Below are 18,551 nucleotides of genomic sequence, written 5' to 3'. Positions count from 1 at the left end.
ACCCAGTCTCCCCAACAGCCGCCCGGGTCATTAAATGAACGGCAGTGAGGGGAGCGACAGGTAAAGCTCAGGCCAGACTCAAGTTTCCTGTGGGGTCAGAACCCGGGTGCTTCGCAGGGTCTTCACGTAGCCGTTGTCTTTTCTGTGAGTTCGAAACCTTTGTGAAGAAGCTTGGGGATAAGCTGATGTTAGACCGCCGTGGTCGTGCTGCACTGCGTCCTCATGAACTTAGTTCACCTGGCTTTGCTGCTTAATTAGTAATGTGTGCTTTGCTCTCTTTAAGGCAGCGAAAGACTAGCTTCATAGGGAGACTGTTGGCACTTCTGCAGATGGAAGGCCAGGGTCGCTGAAGGTGGCGAGTTTAGCAGCTCCCAGGCTGCAGTGTCTGGCATCACGGGAGGTGCCCTTGCTCAGGCTGGACTTGCCCAGACCGTGCTGGCACTTCCCGGGCAGTTAATCTCCAGGGCACCTGTAACATTTCAGAGAGAAAGAGCAGGTACCAACATCTCATCTTACTCAGAGAGCTCCCAGGGAAGGTCATTTTCTCGGACGTTTTTAAGAACACAAAGAACATCATTTGCAGATTACCTATGATTTAAGACCTGTCTTACTGTAATTAATCTTAGAGGAAAGTGATGTTCCTTTGAATAACAGAAATGCTGAAACTTGATATTATTGGCACTCACCAGTTTTCTAGGTCATCCACTTTTCAAGCCGTCATAAATATGCCTGAGCTTTCTGCATCCAGACACAAAGTAGTTCTGCTCGGAATAAAGCCGTGCGTGCACCCCGGGCCACCTGCACACGCTGATTCACCCTGCTTTCGCCATGGCAGGCTCACGGCGGCAACCTCAGGCTGCCTCCTGACTCCGGAGGACCTGGTTTGTTTCCAGCTCTGGTTCCCTTGTCCATCACCCTTTCCCACCTCTCTCCCTCTCTTCACTGCATCTGTGTGTTTTGGGGTGACATTCCTGGCTCTGTGCTAGCTATTGAAGATGGAAGAAACCCGAGTCTCACAAAATGTACCCATTCTTTTGGTGTGTACTTTTGCTGTGATATTTCTAGGTGTCTTTTCTAAACAGTTTGCCTGTCTTCAGTCGTCATAGTTTCGATTTCTTTGACTGCTTATTTCCAGTATTTTCAGTCTTTTTCACTCTGTTATTGTTTCATTTTGCCTGTTTTCAAAAATTATTTCCTGTTTTTAGCTGATGTTATTAATTGTTTGGTCTCTTTGAGATATATATGAAGTCAACATTAAAGAGATATTAAGGGGAACTATTTAAGGTCATTTTCAGAATGTGCTATTATTTTCATTTCCTCTGGTGTAAATTCTCTCTTCAATTGTAGATCTTGTTGGTTCTCTCTTTAGCATGAGTAAATAATTATTTTTGAATTATTTAAACTAACGTGTTTGAAGTTCATCTGAACGGTGTGAGGAGCCATTCTACTTCTAGAAGAATGTGGCCTGATTAGATTTTACATTTTGGGAAGATCACTCAGGTAGCACGGAAGATGGAGTTTAGAAAGCCAGACCGGAGGCTGGGAGATGTGTTTGGAACGTTGCGTCTGTGCAAAGGTCATGACGAGAGACCCAGGGTGTGCGGTGGTGGACTCGGCAAGGATGTCAGGGTCACGAGGGGCAGCTGCATTGTGCTGGGCGGGGTGCCCAGGCTGCCCGGACGCCCTTCACCTTCAAGGCCAGCACTTTCCTGCCGCACCTCTGGCCACGTTACTCACTGGCTGCTTGGAACAGAAGGTGGAGCCTGTGTTTCCGTTGCTTCCACTGACCATCATGTCAGTCAAGAGGAGGGTTGTGTGGTGTCCTCAGATACACAGAGGAATAAGCCTGGAAGGGACTTTCTGTGGGAGAAAGAGACTGAGGCTTAGGTTACTGACAGCAAGGAGGAGAGCCTCAAGTTCATCACTCGCCGGCGGCACCTTCTGGGTCACTTTCTCCGCCTTTGTCATCACCCGTCACACACCCAGAGGCGTCTGCACCTTACCCAAGGAAGCTACTATCACAGCAAGTTGCATTTCCTTCTTCTGAGAACTCACGCGTTCATTCTAGTTCTTTCTTTCCCTGCTCCACTCTGACTTGGATGCAGTTATTTCCTGCATTTGCTCTGAAATCAGTGTCCTCTTGGTCTCAGGTGTCTGTTGGCCTGACGTGCTGTGTGTGCGGCCATCTGCCTCCCACCCCAGCCTCCTGGCTCTGCTCGGCCACTCAGCTCACAGGGCCCAGGGGGACAGACGTTGGTCTGCAGTTCAGCAAGCACCACACTGGGCAGTGTTCAAAAGAGTGAGACATGCATCCTGCCCAGCGTGACCTTTGTTTTCCTGTGAAATCTAACTTTTGTACCACGCAGCAGTTTCAATGTGGGAAAAAAACCGTGAAAATGCAGTGGTTTTTTTTTTCCACATTTTGAAAGTGTATGGCTAATACCTGCTTATGCACTTTTTTGTTATAGAAAATTCTACTTTTAAAATGCCATTTAATAGCACTAAGCACATACTAAAAGCGTGAACAGCAGCAGTGCTGTCGTTAATGATGTTTTCCTCCTAGAGACTGCACGTCGCTGCATTGCCTTAGTCTTATGTTTGCATCAGGTTTTCACATCATTTTGTTCCTGTGGGAATGACTCCTGTTTAGAATGGACACTGGGATTTAGAGAAAAGCACTCACGGAGGAAGGAGCGATTTCGATGTCCCTGTCCTTTCTGAGGAGATGTGCCATGTTTGGTGGTATTGGAATACTTGGCTCTTTCTTATTCATGTCCTTACGGAATATCACTCTGCCCTGGGCATGATGGAGAGCAGGATGGAGGCGTGTCCCTGCCCCTAAGACCGTGGTTTCTCTTACGCACAACCTGCTTCTCAAGAGCGTGGGTTGCTCCACAGGGAGCACGTTAAGCAGATTGTTTTTCAAAACCGCTCAGTTGCAGACGGACTTCTGTTTTGTTAATTTAGTGCCTAATCAGACTTCAGTGAAGGGTGTGCCCCTTCACAGCCCCTTCAGGTCTTCTCAAGCCTAACTAGCGGGTTTATAATCTTTCTATTCATATCCTCTATTATTTAACAGAGCCTGAGTCACTGCACCCGCTTCCTGCTAAGAGTTCACAATGGGAAGAAATCTCGCCCTCCTGAGCCCTCTGCCCATGTGACAGCTGGTCTGTGTCCTCTAGACTCTCTCGAACTCTCTGCGTCCAGAAGACGCTCCTGGAGGGTGGTGACCGCGAGGCCTCCCCACGCGCGGGTGGGGGGTCACTGCTTTCTGTTCTGCATCTCTGCCCTTTGCGGTGAGACGGCTCCTTTTCTGTTTCTCGGCCCCAAACCGAAGCCGAGATCTGTGGGGATTCGGGGTCTGAGGGTGTGGCTACTGTCCCTTTTCTCTCTCTCTCGCATCTTAAATGCACGGCCTCCACGGTCCAGTTTTCAGTGTCCTGACGTGTTTTGTGCATTTCCCCCAATGGCTTAGTGTATTATTTCTCCTAAAATTGATACACTGTATGCTTACGTTCTGCTTTTGGAAGAAAAAGCACCTCAAGAGAAATGGAGGCAAAAAGGACAGACACTGTGTGTGCCCACATGCCGCGCTGCTGCTGTGGCCTGTCTCGAGATGGGACCCTCGGACGCCCCACTTGCTTGGGGCTAAATCTCCCTGAGCTGTTAGTTTCCTGCCAGGAGCTCTGGCTCCTCTTCATCTTAATGAAACTCTCTTCCCTCACAGGACGGGACCCACGTTCCTGCAGCTGAGCACCCTGTAGCTTCTCAGGCCCACCTAACGTTCCCAGCAGTTCCCGTGTTGTGGTTGCTGTCCTGATGGTCTGTGGACTGAGGAACAATTAGCTGTTGGGATGCAAAGGGAAGTGCTGAATTCCCACTTCAGCGTGTAGTAGTGGCCGCTCCAGCTGTCATGGCAGAGGCTGGAAGAGAGAGGGATGCTTCATGCGAAGAGTGGACGCCGTTCCGGCCCTCCTGTGCCCTACCAGGGGCTGCTCGGACTTGGTCTGTGCCGAGGGCTCCCCGAGTCCCCGCTGCCTGCGTGGTGGCGGGAGGCCTCTGGACTGTCTTCAACAGACAGTTTAATCCCTTGCTTAAGTGTTTAAGGCTCTTGGCTGAGTCTCCCTGATGCAGATAATCCCTCCAGTCACTCCCAGGCCTCCTGGCCCGGGGTTTCAGGGCAGTTAGAGCCTTCGTGTGTGTGTGATCAGAGTGGTGCAGAGACTGAAGCTGTGAACTTTATCAGCGAGGGCTCAGAGCTACATCGGTCATTCACTTTTTGATTATCTGTCCAAAAGCAGTGTCACATTAACACCTGAGTACAGCTATGTGGTTTTGGGACTTAGTCACCGAGGTCAGGAGTCTGCCGTGATTCAGACCATAGAATAATCGAAGATGCAGCGATGTGCCGTGAGGTTGTGTGCGTCAGGCCCCGACGTGGTGGGTGGGGCTTGTTCATGGAGGGGGTGTGGGTTCTGAGAGACTGGGCCGAGATTCTGATTAGTCAGTGTTTCTGTTCATCTTCACGGATAAAAAGTGGAATCGGGAGAGAAGTCGAAACTTGTCCTTCGTCTGCTCCACAAACGATTTCGTGTCTGCCGTGTGCTGAGCGGATGGGTGGGACGTGGGGTCCCCATGCGGGCAGTGGGCAGACGGCTCTCGTGGGATTGGAGTTGTCAGGCGCACGATGCCTGGGGCGGTTCTCTTGTCCAAACTCCACGAATGTCGACTTGGAATATTTTTTTAAAAACCTAAAGGGAAAGGTTCCCCACTCCAGTATTCTGACCTGGAGAATTCCAAGGATGTGTAGTCCATGGGGTCGCAAAGAGTCAGACATGACTGAGCGATTCTCACTTTCAATGGAAACTGCGTTGGGTGTGCAGACTTGCACAGAGATGTCCCCTTTGTTTAGTCTGGGTAGAATGTTCCACGCTGACGGACTGATAACCTTATGATTGTTAGATGTTTCAAATTATCATTATAAATGTTTTTGAATAAAAATATAATTGCAGTGAAATAAGGAAAAGATCATATAAAACTGGGCTTGTGAGTGTCAGGAGGTTCTGGTCTAGAGGCACAGAGAGCCAAGGCCAGGAGCGAGTCCATAGCACAAAGCCTGGTTGAAACGACGCCCCTCCTCTGTTCTGGTGCCATCGCTGGCTCCCCAGTGCCCCCTGAGCAAGACTGCGCCGCGGCCTCCCCCAGCATGGCCCGCCTCTGTCCCCGGCTTTTCCCACCTGAGCTGGAGCCTCCTGGTTCCCAGCACGGCCAGGGTGACCGTCTGGTCTTTGCTCATGCTGACGCCCCATCAGGGGGCCTCCCACCACATCTCCGCTGGCTCACGTGGGCGTCTCCGCCCTGAGCCTTCTCTCCTCTGTCCATGTCCTCTCCCCTTCTCTGAGTTTCTGGCTCCCTACCCTCCGTGGTGCCCAGACCCTGTAGCCGTCTCAGCCCCACCCCCTCTCAGTTCCCGTGGCCTCAGCCTTGGGGTCCCTTCACTCCCCTCGCTGTTCTGCACCTGGAGGCTGGTGGGGGGACTCCTTCACCTTTGCATGCCCTGCACTCAGGACAGGGTGCCCTGCTGCTCGGGGTGGACACCCCATAAACAGCGCTGCCCCTTACCCCAGATCGGCCAGGAAGCCCCTCTGCCAGGCTGCATCGCCCCTGTGGGCCAGGCCCCTGCTGTCCCGCCGCCCTGCTCTGATCTCCTCTCATCCCAGCTGTGAGGAGGTGGCTGCCCACCAAGCGCCATGTCCGTGGAGATGGGTGTTTTATTGTTGCTCTCCTTGATTAATCATCGCACTTGCAGATTCCAGCTCCGAGGAGGCGTGGCAGCGGGCGGCTGCCTGTGTGGTCCCGCGTCTCCCAGAGGCGGAGGCGGCGCCCGGGGCCCGGCTGCCTCTTCCCACACAGAGTTCTCCTGCAGCAGCAGCCTCTGAGGGTCTGAGGTGACATCTGTACTCAGGAAATGCTGGCTCTTACCTTGAGATTTCAGAAATCAAGTTTGCTTCCTGCGTAAAGTCCACTCCCTTATTAACTGTACGCTCAGGTCACTTCAGACCCCCCGCCACCCTTCAGGTTCTCACTGATGAGAAAACAGGAAACACAGGCACACACAGACAAGGCTCCTATCCTGGGGGCTCCAGGCCACTAGGCCGTGGGCAACTTGGGCCCTGAGGTCAGAGGTGACGCCAGGAGGAGACACCGCCTGGGAGGGGTGTGAGGGTGGTGGGACCGCCGACCTTCCTGGCCCTGCATGGTGTGAGCCCTGTGCCGAAAGCCGGGCCCAGTCTGGTGAGGACGCTTCCAGAATCCGCGCTCACGTGTTGCGAAGTCGTGCGGGGTGAGAGCAGGCCTCCGGCTCCTCCATCTGGGTCCCCACAGTGCTCTGGGCAGGAGGCTCCGATTTCTGCCCCTCTCTGAATGAGGATAACTCTGGGATATGCGTTTATATCTTTGAATGTTGATCAGAGCAATCTGCTCTATATTTGAACTTATGTTTCCTATTTTCCTTTGACTTGAAGCGCCCTGGGTCCCGGCGGCCCTGCCGCTGTCCTGATATGCCTGACACATCACGACCTGGTGAGCGTGTCGGGGGCGGCAAGGTCTTCCTTCACTCACCTGCTTCCCACCTGCAGCCCCAGACGCTCCTCTGCTCTGAGCTCTGCATCTTTGTGCAGCGGGACCGTGCAGCCTTTTGTTGTAACTGTTATGCTGAAGTTTTGAAATTGACAAGAGTTTCGTGTATCTTACTCTTTGAAATTGTACCTGTTTCAGTAAGATTAGGTTATCAACCTTCTTCCATCTTCTGATAGCCCATGTTTTCTCTTAGTCTTTGTGGTCTTATTTGCTATTTCTGTGTTCGACATTTAAATCTCAATGGCTGTCTTCATTCATCCACCCAACACTGACACAAGCCATGTTTCAGGCCCAGGGCTCCTGCTTAACACAAGGAAACTCTGCCCTCAGGAGCCTCGTTTTAATGGAGAAGCTGGACAGTGAGTGAAGGCTGGGTGAATGGAGTGGAGGGCCTCTGGGCTTTGTGGGCGGAGAGGAGGGCAGGGCAGGCCCCTGGGACGGGGCACATTGCGTTCAGCGTGAGGCTGACCGTGTGCGTGCCTGTGAGCACACACACCGGGACAGTGATTTGCAGACGATGGTTTTTATTAGTTTAGGAGATTTTAATATAAGGTTAATTTATTTATTGTATTTACAGTTACTTGAAGAAAATAGCACGTCGGTCACGTTTATTCTTAAATAAAGCATGTGAGAGCCGCAGAGTGCTGAATGAGTCCCTAACACCCTCTTCTCCAAAGCCCGTCAGCTCCACACGCGTCAGCATCACGCTGTATGCAGTGTGTCTCATAATTAAAGATACATGTGTTGTTGTTTAGTTGTTAAACCACGACTGACTCTTTGCAACGCCATGGACTGTAGCCCTCCAGGCTCCTCTGTCCATGGAATCCTCCAGGCAAGAATACTGGAGAGGCCTGCCGTTTCCTTCTCCAGGGGATCTTCCCAACCCAGGGACTGAACGCACATCTCTTGCATTGGCAAGAGGGTTCTTTTACCACTGAGCCACCTGAGAAGCCTATATTATATGTATAGAAGGTACTAAAAAGTCATGCTTGTAGCTTAATTAAAAATAGAAGCTAAAACAGTTCTTTCCCATGTTCCCAAACTTCTCTGTGCATAAAAATTAAATGGGGCTCATTGGAAATGTGGGTTCCCTGCCACCCCCCACCCAGAGCTTGGCCCACTGAACCCTTCCAGGACGCCCGGCGCCCAGCGGTCCTGCGGGGCAGAGGCTCGAGTTCTGAGGAGCCCAGCCCCAGGGACCTGAGCCTGGAGTTAGGAGGCAGTGAGTGTGGTCCAGGCATTCCCCGTGTCACCACAGGGAATTGGTACCGCTTTCTTAAGGTATTTTTCCATCCACAAGACGTTAGAAACAGATGACATCCACGCTGTTACTCTGCTGCTGGAAAATAACATTTTCCCACAAACAGAACCCTTCCAAGTAGCAGCTGCAGCCTGTCACCTCTGAGGGTCTTTGCTGCAGGTCTGCACTAACATGGCTGCATTGGCACCTGCTGTTTCCAGATCTCGTTTGACCTGGCGGAGTACACGGCTGACGTGGATGGCGTGGGCACCTTGCGGCTCCTGGACGCGGTGAAGACCTGTGGCCTTATCAACTCGGTGCGGTTCTACCAAGCCTCGACGAGCGAGCTCTACGGGAAGGTGCAGGAGATACCCCAGAAGGAGACCACACCTTTCTACCCGCGCTCTCCTTACGGTGAGAACGCGAGACCCAGTCCTGCCCGGGGGCTGGCGTCACGTGGTGGGCGGTGGCTGGGCAGACGGACCAAGGGGCGTGACTTGCCAGCCAGGCACCTGTGCGCAGGCAGGGTCCTTGGGGTGAAATCGCTGTCTCACTGCACCCTCCAGACAAAGCGCTGAGACGGAAGTTGCTTCCTGCAAGATTCTTTGTACTGGACTGTGTGGGTCGTGCTAAAATGATATCTCTGGTGTTATTCCATTTTTCAGTTTAAATTCTCCCTGAGCTCAAACCCGTAAGTGAAAGTGTTAGTCGCTGAGTAGTGTCTGACTCTTTGTGACCCCGTGGACTGTAGCCTGCCAGCCTCCTGTCCATGGGATTCTCCAGGCAAGAATACTGGAGTGGGTTACCTTTCCCTTCTCCAGGGGGTCTTCCTGACCCAGGGATCGATCTGGATCTCCTGCATTGCAGGTGAATTCTTTGCCATCTGAGCCACCAGGGAAACCCTAAAACAGATAGACAAATCTATTGCGTCTAATATATTTATGAAAAGAATATCACAGAAGACTTTAGTGATAAACTGTAAAGCAGCTAGAATACCAAGATCCACGTTTTTCAGTTACTAATTCCTTGAAACAAAGAAAAAGGGGGCGAGGCCCCGGAAAGGTCAGTCTGCTCTGCGGCACACACTGCAAGTGAGTTAGCTTGTGAAGGAAGGGGCTGCGGCTGTTACAGAAGGAAGAAGCTCTGAAGTGCTTCCTTGTTTCATGACTAACTGGCAAAGGAACCTTTATTTTGTCCTTGGCTTTTGATTCATTTTTTCCCTATCTTGATACATTGTGAACTGTAAATTTTGCAAGTTGTTACATGTTTGAGTGAAAATCTGTTTTACAGTAAGACACTCTTTGATTTGCTTTTAAAAATTTATTCCAACAGGGGCAGCAAAGCTCTACGCCTACTGGATTGTGGTGAATTTCCGGGAGGCGTACAACCTGTTTGCAGTGAATGGCATCCTCTTCAACCACGAGAGCCCCCGGAGAGGTCAGTACAGGTGCCGATGGGAGGAGAGCGCCTGGCTCCACTCAGGGACGTGTGTGTGTGTGTGTGTGTGTGCGCGCGCGTGCATGTGTAAGCACATGCGTGCATGGGCTCTACACATGTGCCATGCAGACTGGGGCCGTTTCACATCTGTTTTTAATGATGCGAGTGTCAGAAGCGGTAGATGAAGACATGCAAATCTAGCTTTAATTACCTATTAGCTGTGTTAGGGGTTTTGTTCAGCATGGAGCTGAACAGTGTCCCGGGTTTACCATTTCCATTGGAAGGGCTCACCACGCATGTGTGAACCCGAGAGTCGGGTGGTGTCCTTGGAACATGAGGGGCCGGGCGGGAACCAGGGCTTCTTCCCCACGTCACTGTCGCTCTGAAGCCTCCACCTGTGGTCTCCCCTTTCTCACTTTGAATCAGTTGTGCACTCAATGTTCCTTCCTTACATTACATTTAACAAGCACCCAGACATTTCTGTGCTTCTGGAGTGTGCCTTAAGGTGCATTTGAAATCACTGCTTTAGAATCTTTATTTATTTTCTTTTTCAGAAAATCATATTTGTTTGCATTGGCTTATTGCCTTTTTGTGGTTGTCTTTGAGACTGCGAGCAACATGCCAAGTCTCCTTTTCCAAATATTAGGTTTTAAATAAGAAAATGTGTACTCCTTTCATTATTTCTGGTTTACTAAAGCATGAGAAATCTTTAACAAAACATGTACACCTACAAAGTGAAAGTCATCTGTTTAATCTAGTTCTAAGAAGTTTTATTAAATTTCACTATCATTTAGGATTTTAGCTTGCAAATGAATGAGAAATCCAGCGTTGTAAGTTGTTTCATGTCCAAAAATTAGTAATGCTTATAACTTGGTCAATGAAATTTTATGTGACTGTGTAGCCACGTAATTAAACCAGCAAGTCATGAGGAAAGATTAAAGTGACGTTTATACTGGTATGTTTAGTGGCAATACATTTTAATTTTATAATTGCTTAAGTTAAAAATTCCCACGATGGACTGCTGGAGCATAAGAATCCGGCTGCCGCCGCTGATACTAAAGGGAGAGCCAGTGAACAGGCTCAGCGGTGTGGGGCATCCTGAGTAGCCGGGAGAGGGGGCGCCTGGCCATCCCCGCCTCTGGAGCGGGTTGGGGTGCTGGGGACCGACCGTCCAGCCTCCCAGTCACACACATGTCAATGCGTCTTGTCTTCTGTGCTACCCCCCTCAAATTTTCCACTGGCAAAAAAAGAAAACTCAATTGTTGGAGGTTAGGTTAGGATAGGGAAAAACATTCTTAGTTGTAGAATAAGTAGCTTTACATTTAAATATAAATCCCACCTCAGTCCTCTCTGCGCATGCCTGCCAATGAGAACTGTTTGTCTTCATGGATGTTAGTGACTGTTTAAAAACTTTTATTTTTAAAAGGAATGTTTATTTTTTTAAATGTATTTATTTTTTATTAAGGTATGGTTGATTCATAATGTTGTATTGGTTTCAGGTGTACAATTAAATGATTTATATATAATGTAACTGAATATATATATATATGTATGTGTACACACACAGAAAGCATGGATAGAGACGATGTGGTAGATATATACAATTGAATATTACTCCGCTGTAAGAAGGAACAAAATCATGCCATTTGCAGCAACACGGATGGGCTTGGAGATGATCACAGAGTGAAGTGAGTCAGAGACAAACACCATATGATGTCACTTAGATGCAGAATCTTTAAACGTTACAAGTGAACTTACTTACAGAACAGCAGCAGACTTACAGACATAGAAAACAAACTGTGGTTACCAGTGGAGAAAGGCTGGGGGAGGAATGGATCATGAATTTAGGAAGATCACATACACCCTACTACACAAAGAGCGGATTAACAAGAAGGACCTGCTGTATAGCACACACTCACTCATTTTGTAATAATTTATACGGGAAAAGAATCTCTGTGTGTGTGTGTGTGTTTAAAGGCTGTTCTCCATTTGCAGTTACTGTAAAACCTTGGTTCTATTCCCTGCACTGTACAGTGCATCCTTCTAGCTTATTTATTTTGTGCAAAGTTGTTTGTAGGAAAGGATTCAGAAGATCCTCTCTGGTATACCTTAGTAAACACACAGAGTTCCTCTTTAATTGCCTGTCGTTTGTACGCCTGCGATACTCTAGTGCTTCGAGTTTATTTTCTTAAGCAGCTTGAGCACGTGTGTGTCCCTCAGTCCTTCCGCCCTGTCATCTCTGGGCCACTTTTGTTTCGCTGGTGCAGTGGTAAATCTCAGTGTCAGCGAAGGTACAGCATCACAAAGGCCCTATTAAGTAGAGCCGAAACGGAGGCTACTTTCTGCTTTTTCTCTAACAGAAGCTAATTGACAAGGCCCTTTTTGACTGCTTGCATAACATTCCATGAGAATCTCAGACTTCTAAGAAGTAAGGAAAAGGTATTTTTCATATAGAGATATTCTGGACCAGAGGTTGGTCAGCTCTGGCTGGTGTGCTCCATCCTGCCCACCTGCTTGGGTTTGTAAGTGAAGGGTCACAGGAGCCCTGCCATGCCCAGGAATCACACATTATCGGTGGCTGCATCCACAGTGGAGGCCTGGGGCCTGCAAAGCCCTGAGAGTTGACTATATGACCCTTTAAGAAAACATCTGCTGTTCCCCCACTTTCCACCCCCCTGGAACAGCTGAAGCCTCAAAAGTAAGAAACATTCAACTGTGTATAATACGGGCTTCTCCCAAGGCAGCAAGGTGGTTTTACAGAAAGGCTTCCAACAAACATGAGTGCCGCGTGAGTCAGTGGTTAACCCGCCTGGAGCAGGATTCCTGCAGCGTGTTGTCAGCTGGGCGCAGAGAGGCCCCCAGGCGACCCGACATCAGGGCTGGTCCCAGCTGGTCCTGCCGGGCAGGCGGCCGCTGGCTTCACCTGCACTGCGTGTCTTTGCTCCCTTGCAGTCCTGGTGGTTCTCTGGAAGGATGCTTACTTCCTCACGTGGTGAGCTCACAGTAGCTCTGAAGGTAGTTGGGGTGGTTCTGATTGGCCCAGAAGTGACCGCTCAGAGTCCCCGATCTGGTGGAGACACCCATGACCAGGGGCGGCCTGTTTGCCCGGCCAGCCCCCTGCTCGCTCTTCAGAGATGTTGGTGAGAAGTGGCAGCTCAGAGCCCCTGATCTGGTGGAGATACCCGTGATCAGAGGCGGCCTGTCTGCCCGGCTAGCCCCCTGCTTGCTCTTCGGAGATGCAGGTGGCTCATGCTCCAGGTTTGCTTTTAAGAAAGCGGAGGCCCTTGAGTAGCATTTACAGCAAATTAACAGTGATTGGTAGTTTACTATCTAGCATTGTATGTCCATAAAGGGATGAAAATGTATCATCGTGTGTTCGTATTATATAATGATATTCACAGATATCAACATAGTGCTTTTACTCATAAGCACTCAGCTCTTTAAAGTAAAAAATGGACTATTCTTTTTAAATTGAGTTGCTTTACTTCGTGGAGAAATTGCACAAAACTGGACATGCACCTGGAAACCTTTTACTTCTCTTGTTTCTCTAAACTTGAGCTGCTTCATCTGTTTTACTTACATGTTTCTACATGTGCGTAAATACACGCGGTGTCCCGTTTGCAGAACAGAATGTGGCAGCGGTGCTGCCTTTCCTTTGAAGATACAGGTTTGTATGTTCTCTCTTTAGGAAACAAAGGCTGTGCTATTGTCTAGAACTGTTACATTTCTGTGAGGAGAATGTCATGTGCAAAGAACCTTTTTGTTTCCGTTGCTGTTTCTTTGGAAAGCTGATCAGTTAGAGACTGACATCACGGAGCTGTTAGATATAGCAATTAGATTATGTGAAAAATGCTGAGAAATTTTAAAATTACTTTAAAGTAGCTTGTGAAAAGAAAGTAGCTTCTTTTCCAATATATTGGTTATCATGATAAAATACGAGACTGTTCTATAGATTAGAACATTGAAAGCATGCCTACTAGGAAGGTCATTGTACCCATGAGCTGTTTTTGCTGCAGCCGACATGTTCAGTTAATACTCTAAAGATACTTGTAGAGATATTTTGACAGACTTGTTAAACTTACACATTAACTTTCTGTGTATGTAGTAATTCATACACACTTCTATTTTTTAAGATTTCTTAATTTAAAAGTACATAGTAGCCCATGAGGTGATCCTCTTTCTCTGAAAGCGGTTTTAGGGGACGACCAATGGCTGCCCACCTGTGTGTGCCCTCCCCAGAGGCGCTCAGAATCTATGAGGAGAAGGAGTGGAGTCTTTTCGTCCCATTTGTCTCATCAGTGAAGTGGAAGTAGCACGAGGGTGAGGCGTTTGCGGTCTCGGCACTGACTGACGTCCGCGCGAGGCTGGCACAGCCCTGGGGATGGAGGGTCGACCTACACGCTGCTTGTACCTGTGGAAGTCGCACGTGGTGATGCTTTGGAGTTGGCATGGGAGCAGGTCACCCCCAGGAGCAGAGCTGGGCTTCACGATGGAATGGAGCAATGGCTCGTGTCTTTGGTGAAAGACGTGAATTCTTCTGGTTAAATGCAGTGTGCCTTTCAGATGTTTAGCAGAAATGATCATAATGAAACATTAGTTTTATGGCAGTAAAATACAAATGTGATTTAAAGTAAAAAGCTGACCTTGAGTATGACCAAGAGCTGGCCAGGAGAAAAAGCAGAGCTTATACAAAATACGTTACAATCCCCCGTGACAGTGTGCGGCAGTAAAGCACCTTAAATACACCCATGATTAGCAGTTCGACTCCGCAAATGCATGGTGTCCAGCGACTGCTTAGGAGTAGAGGCTTTTTTAGATGCTATGGCACATGCCTCTAAACATGGGCTTCGTAAGAAACCATATATATCAGTCTAAACACAGTATTCACCTGACTGGGAGACTCCGGAAGGTTCATGAACTTGTGGTTTTAAGGTTTAGACTTGAGCTTTTTTTTTTTTTTTGCCAAGTATTTTGCTTCTTAAAATGTCTAACTGTATTAACATAAGTTAATCTTCAGATTTTTTAAAACTATAATTGCGAGAATTAACTACCCAAATCATGGTAAAATTTTCGACAGTTTTCCCCTTTATTTTTCTAAAGATTGTTCTTTATTCATTGCTGTAAATATAAGATTAACTCTTCAGACTAGAGGTTCTCCACTGGGATGGGGAGCAAGGTGGGGAAAATGTGACCTGCCCCCAGAGGACATGTGATCCACCTGAAGACGTTTTTGGTTCTCACCCCTGGAGGGTGGGGTGCTGAGGGCAGGGATGCTCCTAAACAGCCCACAAGCACAGGTGCCCCATGGACGAGAGTCCCTCAGTTGATTGTCAGTCATGCTGAGGGTGACAGCCCCAGAGGTTGTCACCATATCTAGATGAATGTCTTCTCTAAGACCAGCATCTTTTTCTTTATGTATCACTTTTACTTTGTGGTAAATCCTTCCTAGAGCTTAGCAAATGTTCACCTAAACACAGGAGAAAAGAAATCTGATTTAAATAGTTCCCCGTGAGACTGTTTAGGCCTTAGGTCTCCTGGAGGTCAGGCCTGAGTCAGGGAAGCCTGAGGACAGAGCAGTCAGCGTCTTCACGGCTCTTCTGATCAGCTGGGGATGAGCTCTCCCTGCAGAGGGGCCCACTGTCCACAGCCCGCATCCAGGGTGGCTCCATTGCCCTCCCTCCATGTCCAAAGTACATGAGCATTTGTATCTTTCGTTGTAAATTAGAGCTGGAGCACAGCTTTTCTTTGGGAACAAACTGTGGGTCCATGTCCGAGCCCATCCCTCAGTGCACAGGGCCACAGTAACATTTCTGGAGAGGTTCCCGAAGTGTGAGAGTTTTCCTTTGAAATGATTCAAACTCACAGCTATTTAGTGCTCTAGGGGATGAGAGGATGCATGGTATACATTAAACAGTTGGAACTGGTTTGTATTTAATCCTGATGGGTAGGAAGCACTCCCCTTTCTGTATGTGGATGTCTATTTGTAAATAAGATAATCTTTTAAAAAATGACTTAAGTTAGTATTTGTCAATCTGGCTGGTAAATTTAAATCACAGTGCTATAGACATACCAAGAAACATGGAAACCAATATCAAAACAAAAAACTATGTATTTGTATTGCTATATATTAAGAGTGCTCTGTGGTTTTGGGTGAGCATCACAGCCTGAATTACTGAAAACAACGCAGCCACCTGTTGTGAAATTGGGGTGTGAGTAAGCCCACACGAGAGCCCAGCCCAGTCCTGCAGGCTCAGCGCAGACCCATTCTACCTGCGTTTACGATGAGGTCGCTGGCTGCTCACTGTGGCCCGACCAGGCTTCTGGTGGCCTCTGACTGGGCAGTAAGTGACGTCCTCCGGCCCCTGTCACCCCTGTGGACTGTGACACTTGGGCGTCAGAGAGCTGACTGCCTGTTCTCTGCAGAGGATGAGGTGTAACTGATCGGACATGACGGGCTCTTTTTTCTTTTTAAGATTTTAGAATGTTGCTGGTTCCTTTACTTCCGGCTATGCCGGCTGCGTTGCTGCGTGGCCTTCTCTTTCGTTGCGGTCTGCGCGCCTCTCACTGTGGGGGCTGCTCTGGCTGTGGAGTGCGGGCTCCAGGGTGTGTGGGTCTCAGCAGCTGCAGTCCCTGGGCTCCGGGGCACAAGCCCAGAAGTCGTGGCGCTCGGGCCCAGCTGCCCCGCGGTGCGCGGGATCTTCAGGACCAGGGACTGAACCTGTGTCCCCTGCACTGGCAGGCTCCACCGAGCCATCAGTGAAGCCCACGAAGGACTCCTGAAGTGAGGCTTGGTCTCAGCAAGTGGTTATTACCACTCAAGAAAGTCAAGTCCCTTCCCACCTCCTGAGAGGACACTTCCAGCATTGTTAACACTGATTTTTTTTTTTTTTAATGTTTTGCGATTTCTGTGGCATCTACATTTGAAACCAAACTGACGACTCTTGGGTCTCACGTAGCACGGCTCCCACCCGTAAGCTGGCAGCGTCCACGGGGCTGCAGGCCGTGCAGATCCAGGCGTGGGCCGGGGCCACGTAGCAGGGGCTCGGGCAGCCCTCGGTCCTCTTCCGTGTCGGGGACCAGGTCCAGCTCAGGCTGTCTCGGGAGGACCAGCGAGCGGACGGTGTGCGCTGCGTGCCCGCGGGGTCCGTGCAGTGGAGACACAGGGCGCGGGTGTGACACAGGTGAGCGCAGCTCTGGTGCCCTGAGAGCCTGTGTGTCTCCCTCCCCTCTCTGTCTTCCCTCCTCCTGTGCTTCCCCTGCTGAGCCCTGGAGGCCGGACTCGAGCGTCCCGGTCTGAGGGAGCAGCCCTCGGAGCAGGGGTGGCCTCAACAGCGCACATCCCGCGGGGCTGCCGGCCAGACAGAGGTGTTTGAGCCGAACACTGAGAACGGATCGTGGTGTTTACAGATGGCTTAGAGTGGCCGCCGAGGCGTCCGTGCACTGCAGAAAGAAGAGACGGAGGCGGTCCTGGAGAATCGCTAGAACCACAGGAAAAGCCATTTGCAAGTGAGATTCTGGAAGTTAAGCCAGCGAATGTTTGAATTAGGGAAGCCAAAAGCAGATGATGATGAATATGGAAGGATTATGGGTAGACACCAAAGGCCTGTGTGAGACCCTTGGGAAAGTTAATGAAACCTTTAAGTATTTTTAAAAATGGTTCACATATTTTCATTAATGGTCCTGTGAAGTGCAAAATGTTTTGTCAAAGAAATTACAAACCAGAAAAAAAAAAAAGCCTGCTATACATTTTGGTGATACTAAGGGGGAAAAAAAGTACAATTATTGTTTAAATTTTATTATAAGACACATTGCAAATTTTTTTCAAATGGCATTTTCCCCAAAATTTAGTTTGAGCCAAAGCTTTTTTTTTTTTCCTGTTTATCATGGGGCTTTGCTCCCCTTTTTCATTGGCTTAGATTCAGGTGAGGACCCAGGAGTCATCAACTGCTTAGATCCAAGCCAGCCTCCTCCACTTATGGCAGGAGCAACTTTGGCAAGTCCTGTCATCTCTCTGAGCCTTGGTTTTCTCACCTGTGAGATGGGATGATGACTGTCTTCACTTAAGGGCCTGTGAGCTTGGGAGGAAGTCCTGTAAGTAGGGTCATTAGCGCAGGTTACGCCACTCCTGCTGAGCGTGCATCTGGAGAAGGGGTGCCCATCTGTGGCCACCTCACATTCAAATGCGATAATCATGAAGGAATGGGGGAGACTCATGAAGGGAGAGGTGACAGCTTGTCTTTCCCGAAGAAGTTAGAGAAGTTCAGCTTTCAGACCTTGCTAAGGGGTGATTAAGGTAGACGAGGTGTGGTGAAGTGTCAGTAATTTCCAGAATACCAGAGACCCCGTACTGGTGGGAAGTGTCCTGTACTTGTTTATTTTCAATTCCCAGAGTTCAGTTAGAGACCAAACTCTGAGCAGAAACGATTCTTCTAGAGAAAGGCCTTAAAGCCATATTACTCTCCTGTGCTCATCTTTTGCAGAGGAAAACTCTTTCTGTAGAAAATACTGGTGGTAGAGAAAGAAAAGGAAGGTGGGGAAGGAGCCTCAGGGAGCAGGCAGAGGAAGCAGAGCCTTGCGTGCAGCCAGCCGATGACGACTCGGGGCTCGGTGGAGGCCTCTGGCCTGGGCGTCCGCAGTTCCGAGGCCTCGTGGCAGCCGGCCGCCCGCCCACCCGCCCGTGAGGGGCGCGGAGAGCCCGCGGCACACAGCTCGGCTCCTGAGGCTGCAGCCCCGGCCTGAGGGCGAGGGGCGCTGGGGGCTTTGCCGGAGCTCTGACGTCCTATCCGGTTGGTCGGACACTCGCCCATGCGCGCGGTACGTGGTGCCGGCTTAGCCTGCGCACAGATGCGGGGTGGGGCTGGCGGCGCTCCTCGCTGGAAGCCGAGACGCACAGCTGGTCTGACCCAGGAAGGGTGAGGGTGGCACCGGCTTCGTGCTTTTAAAACAGGAAGAAGCCTATGAGTCTGGGGCCTGAGGACCTGAGAGCACTCCCGTGGGGCTCAGATGCCGTACTGATGCTAGGAACTGGGGAGGGGCCTCTCCCCCACGTGCGTGGGGGCACCGTCCTGGGGGCGGACGTGTTGCCCCTGGAGCCTTGGGACCAGCCGAGCCCTGGGGCCGGGTGTGGTGCCCGTGGTTCCTCCCTCAAGCTGTTTAGTGCCAGGACGGTGAGAACTCCAGACAGGAGGCTTTGCGAACATTCAGCATTTCCCATTGGGTCAGCAGAAGTCAGCCC

General features: G+C 49.8%; 1 protein-coding gene across 2 annotated transcripts in view; it reads left to right on the top strand.

Annotated features, from left to right (window-relative positions):
- GMDS (GDP-mannose 4,6-dehydratase) overlaps positions 1-18,551 on the top strand; it is a 423,498-nt gene that overhangs the window by 176,141 nt on the left and 228,806 nt on the right. For both annotated transcript variants that reach the window (XM_043450633.1, XM_043450632.1), the window contains exons 5-6: positions 8,101-8,293; positions 9,212-9,316. In XM_043450633.1, the coding sequence (XP_043306568.1) occupies positions 8,101-8,293; positions 9,212-9,316 (298 nt within the window). The remainder of the gene's footprint in view (positions 1-8,100; positions 8,294-9,211; positions 9,317-18,551) is intronic.

Source organism: Cervus canadensis, chromosome 28 (assembly GCF_019320065.1).
Source record: "Cervus canadensis isolate Bull #8, Minnesota chromosome 28, ASM1932006v1, whole genome shotgun sequence".
NCBI classification, from domain to species: domain Eukaryota; kingdom Metazoa; phylum Chordata; class Mammalia; order Artiodactyla; family Cervidae; genus Cervus; species Cervus canadensis.
The sequence above is the reverse complement of the archived record's forward strand: the minus strand, read 5'-3'. Positions and strand labels throughout refer to the sequence as shown.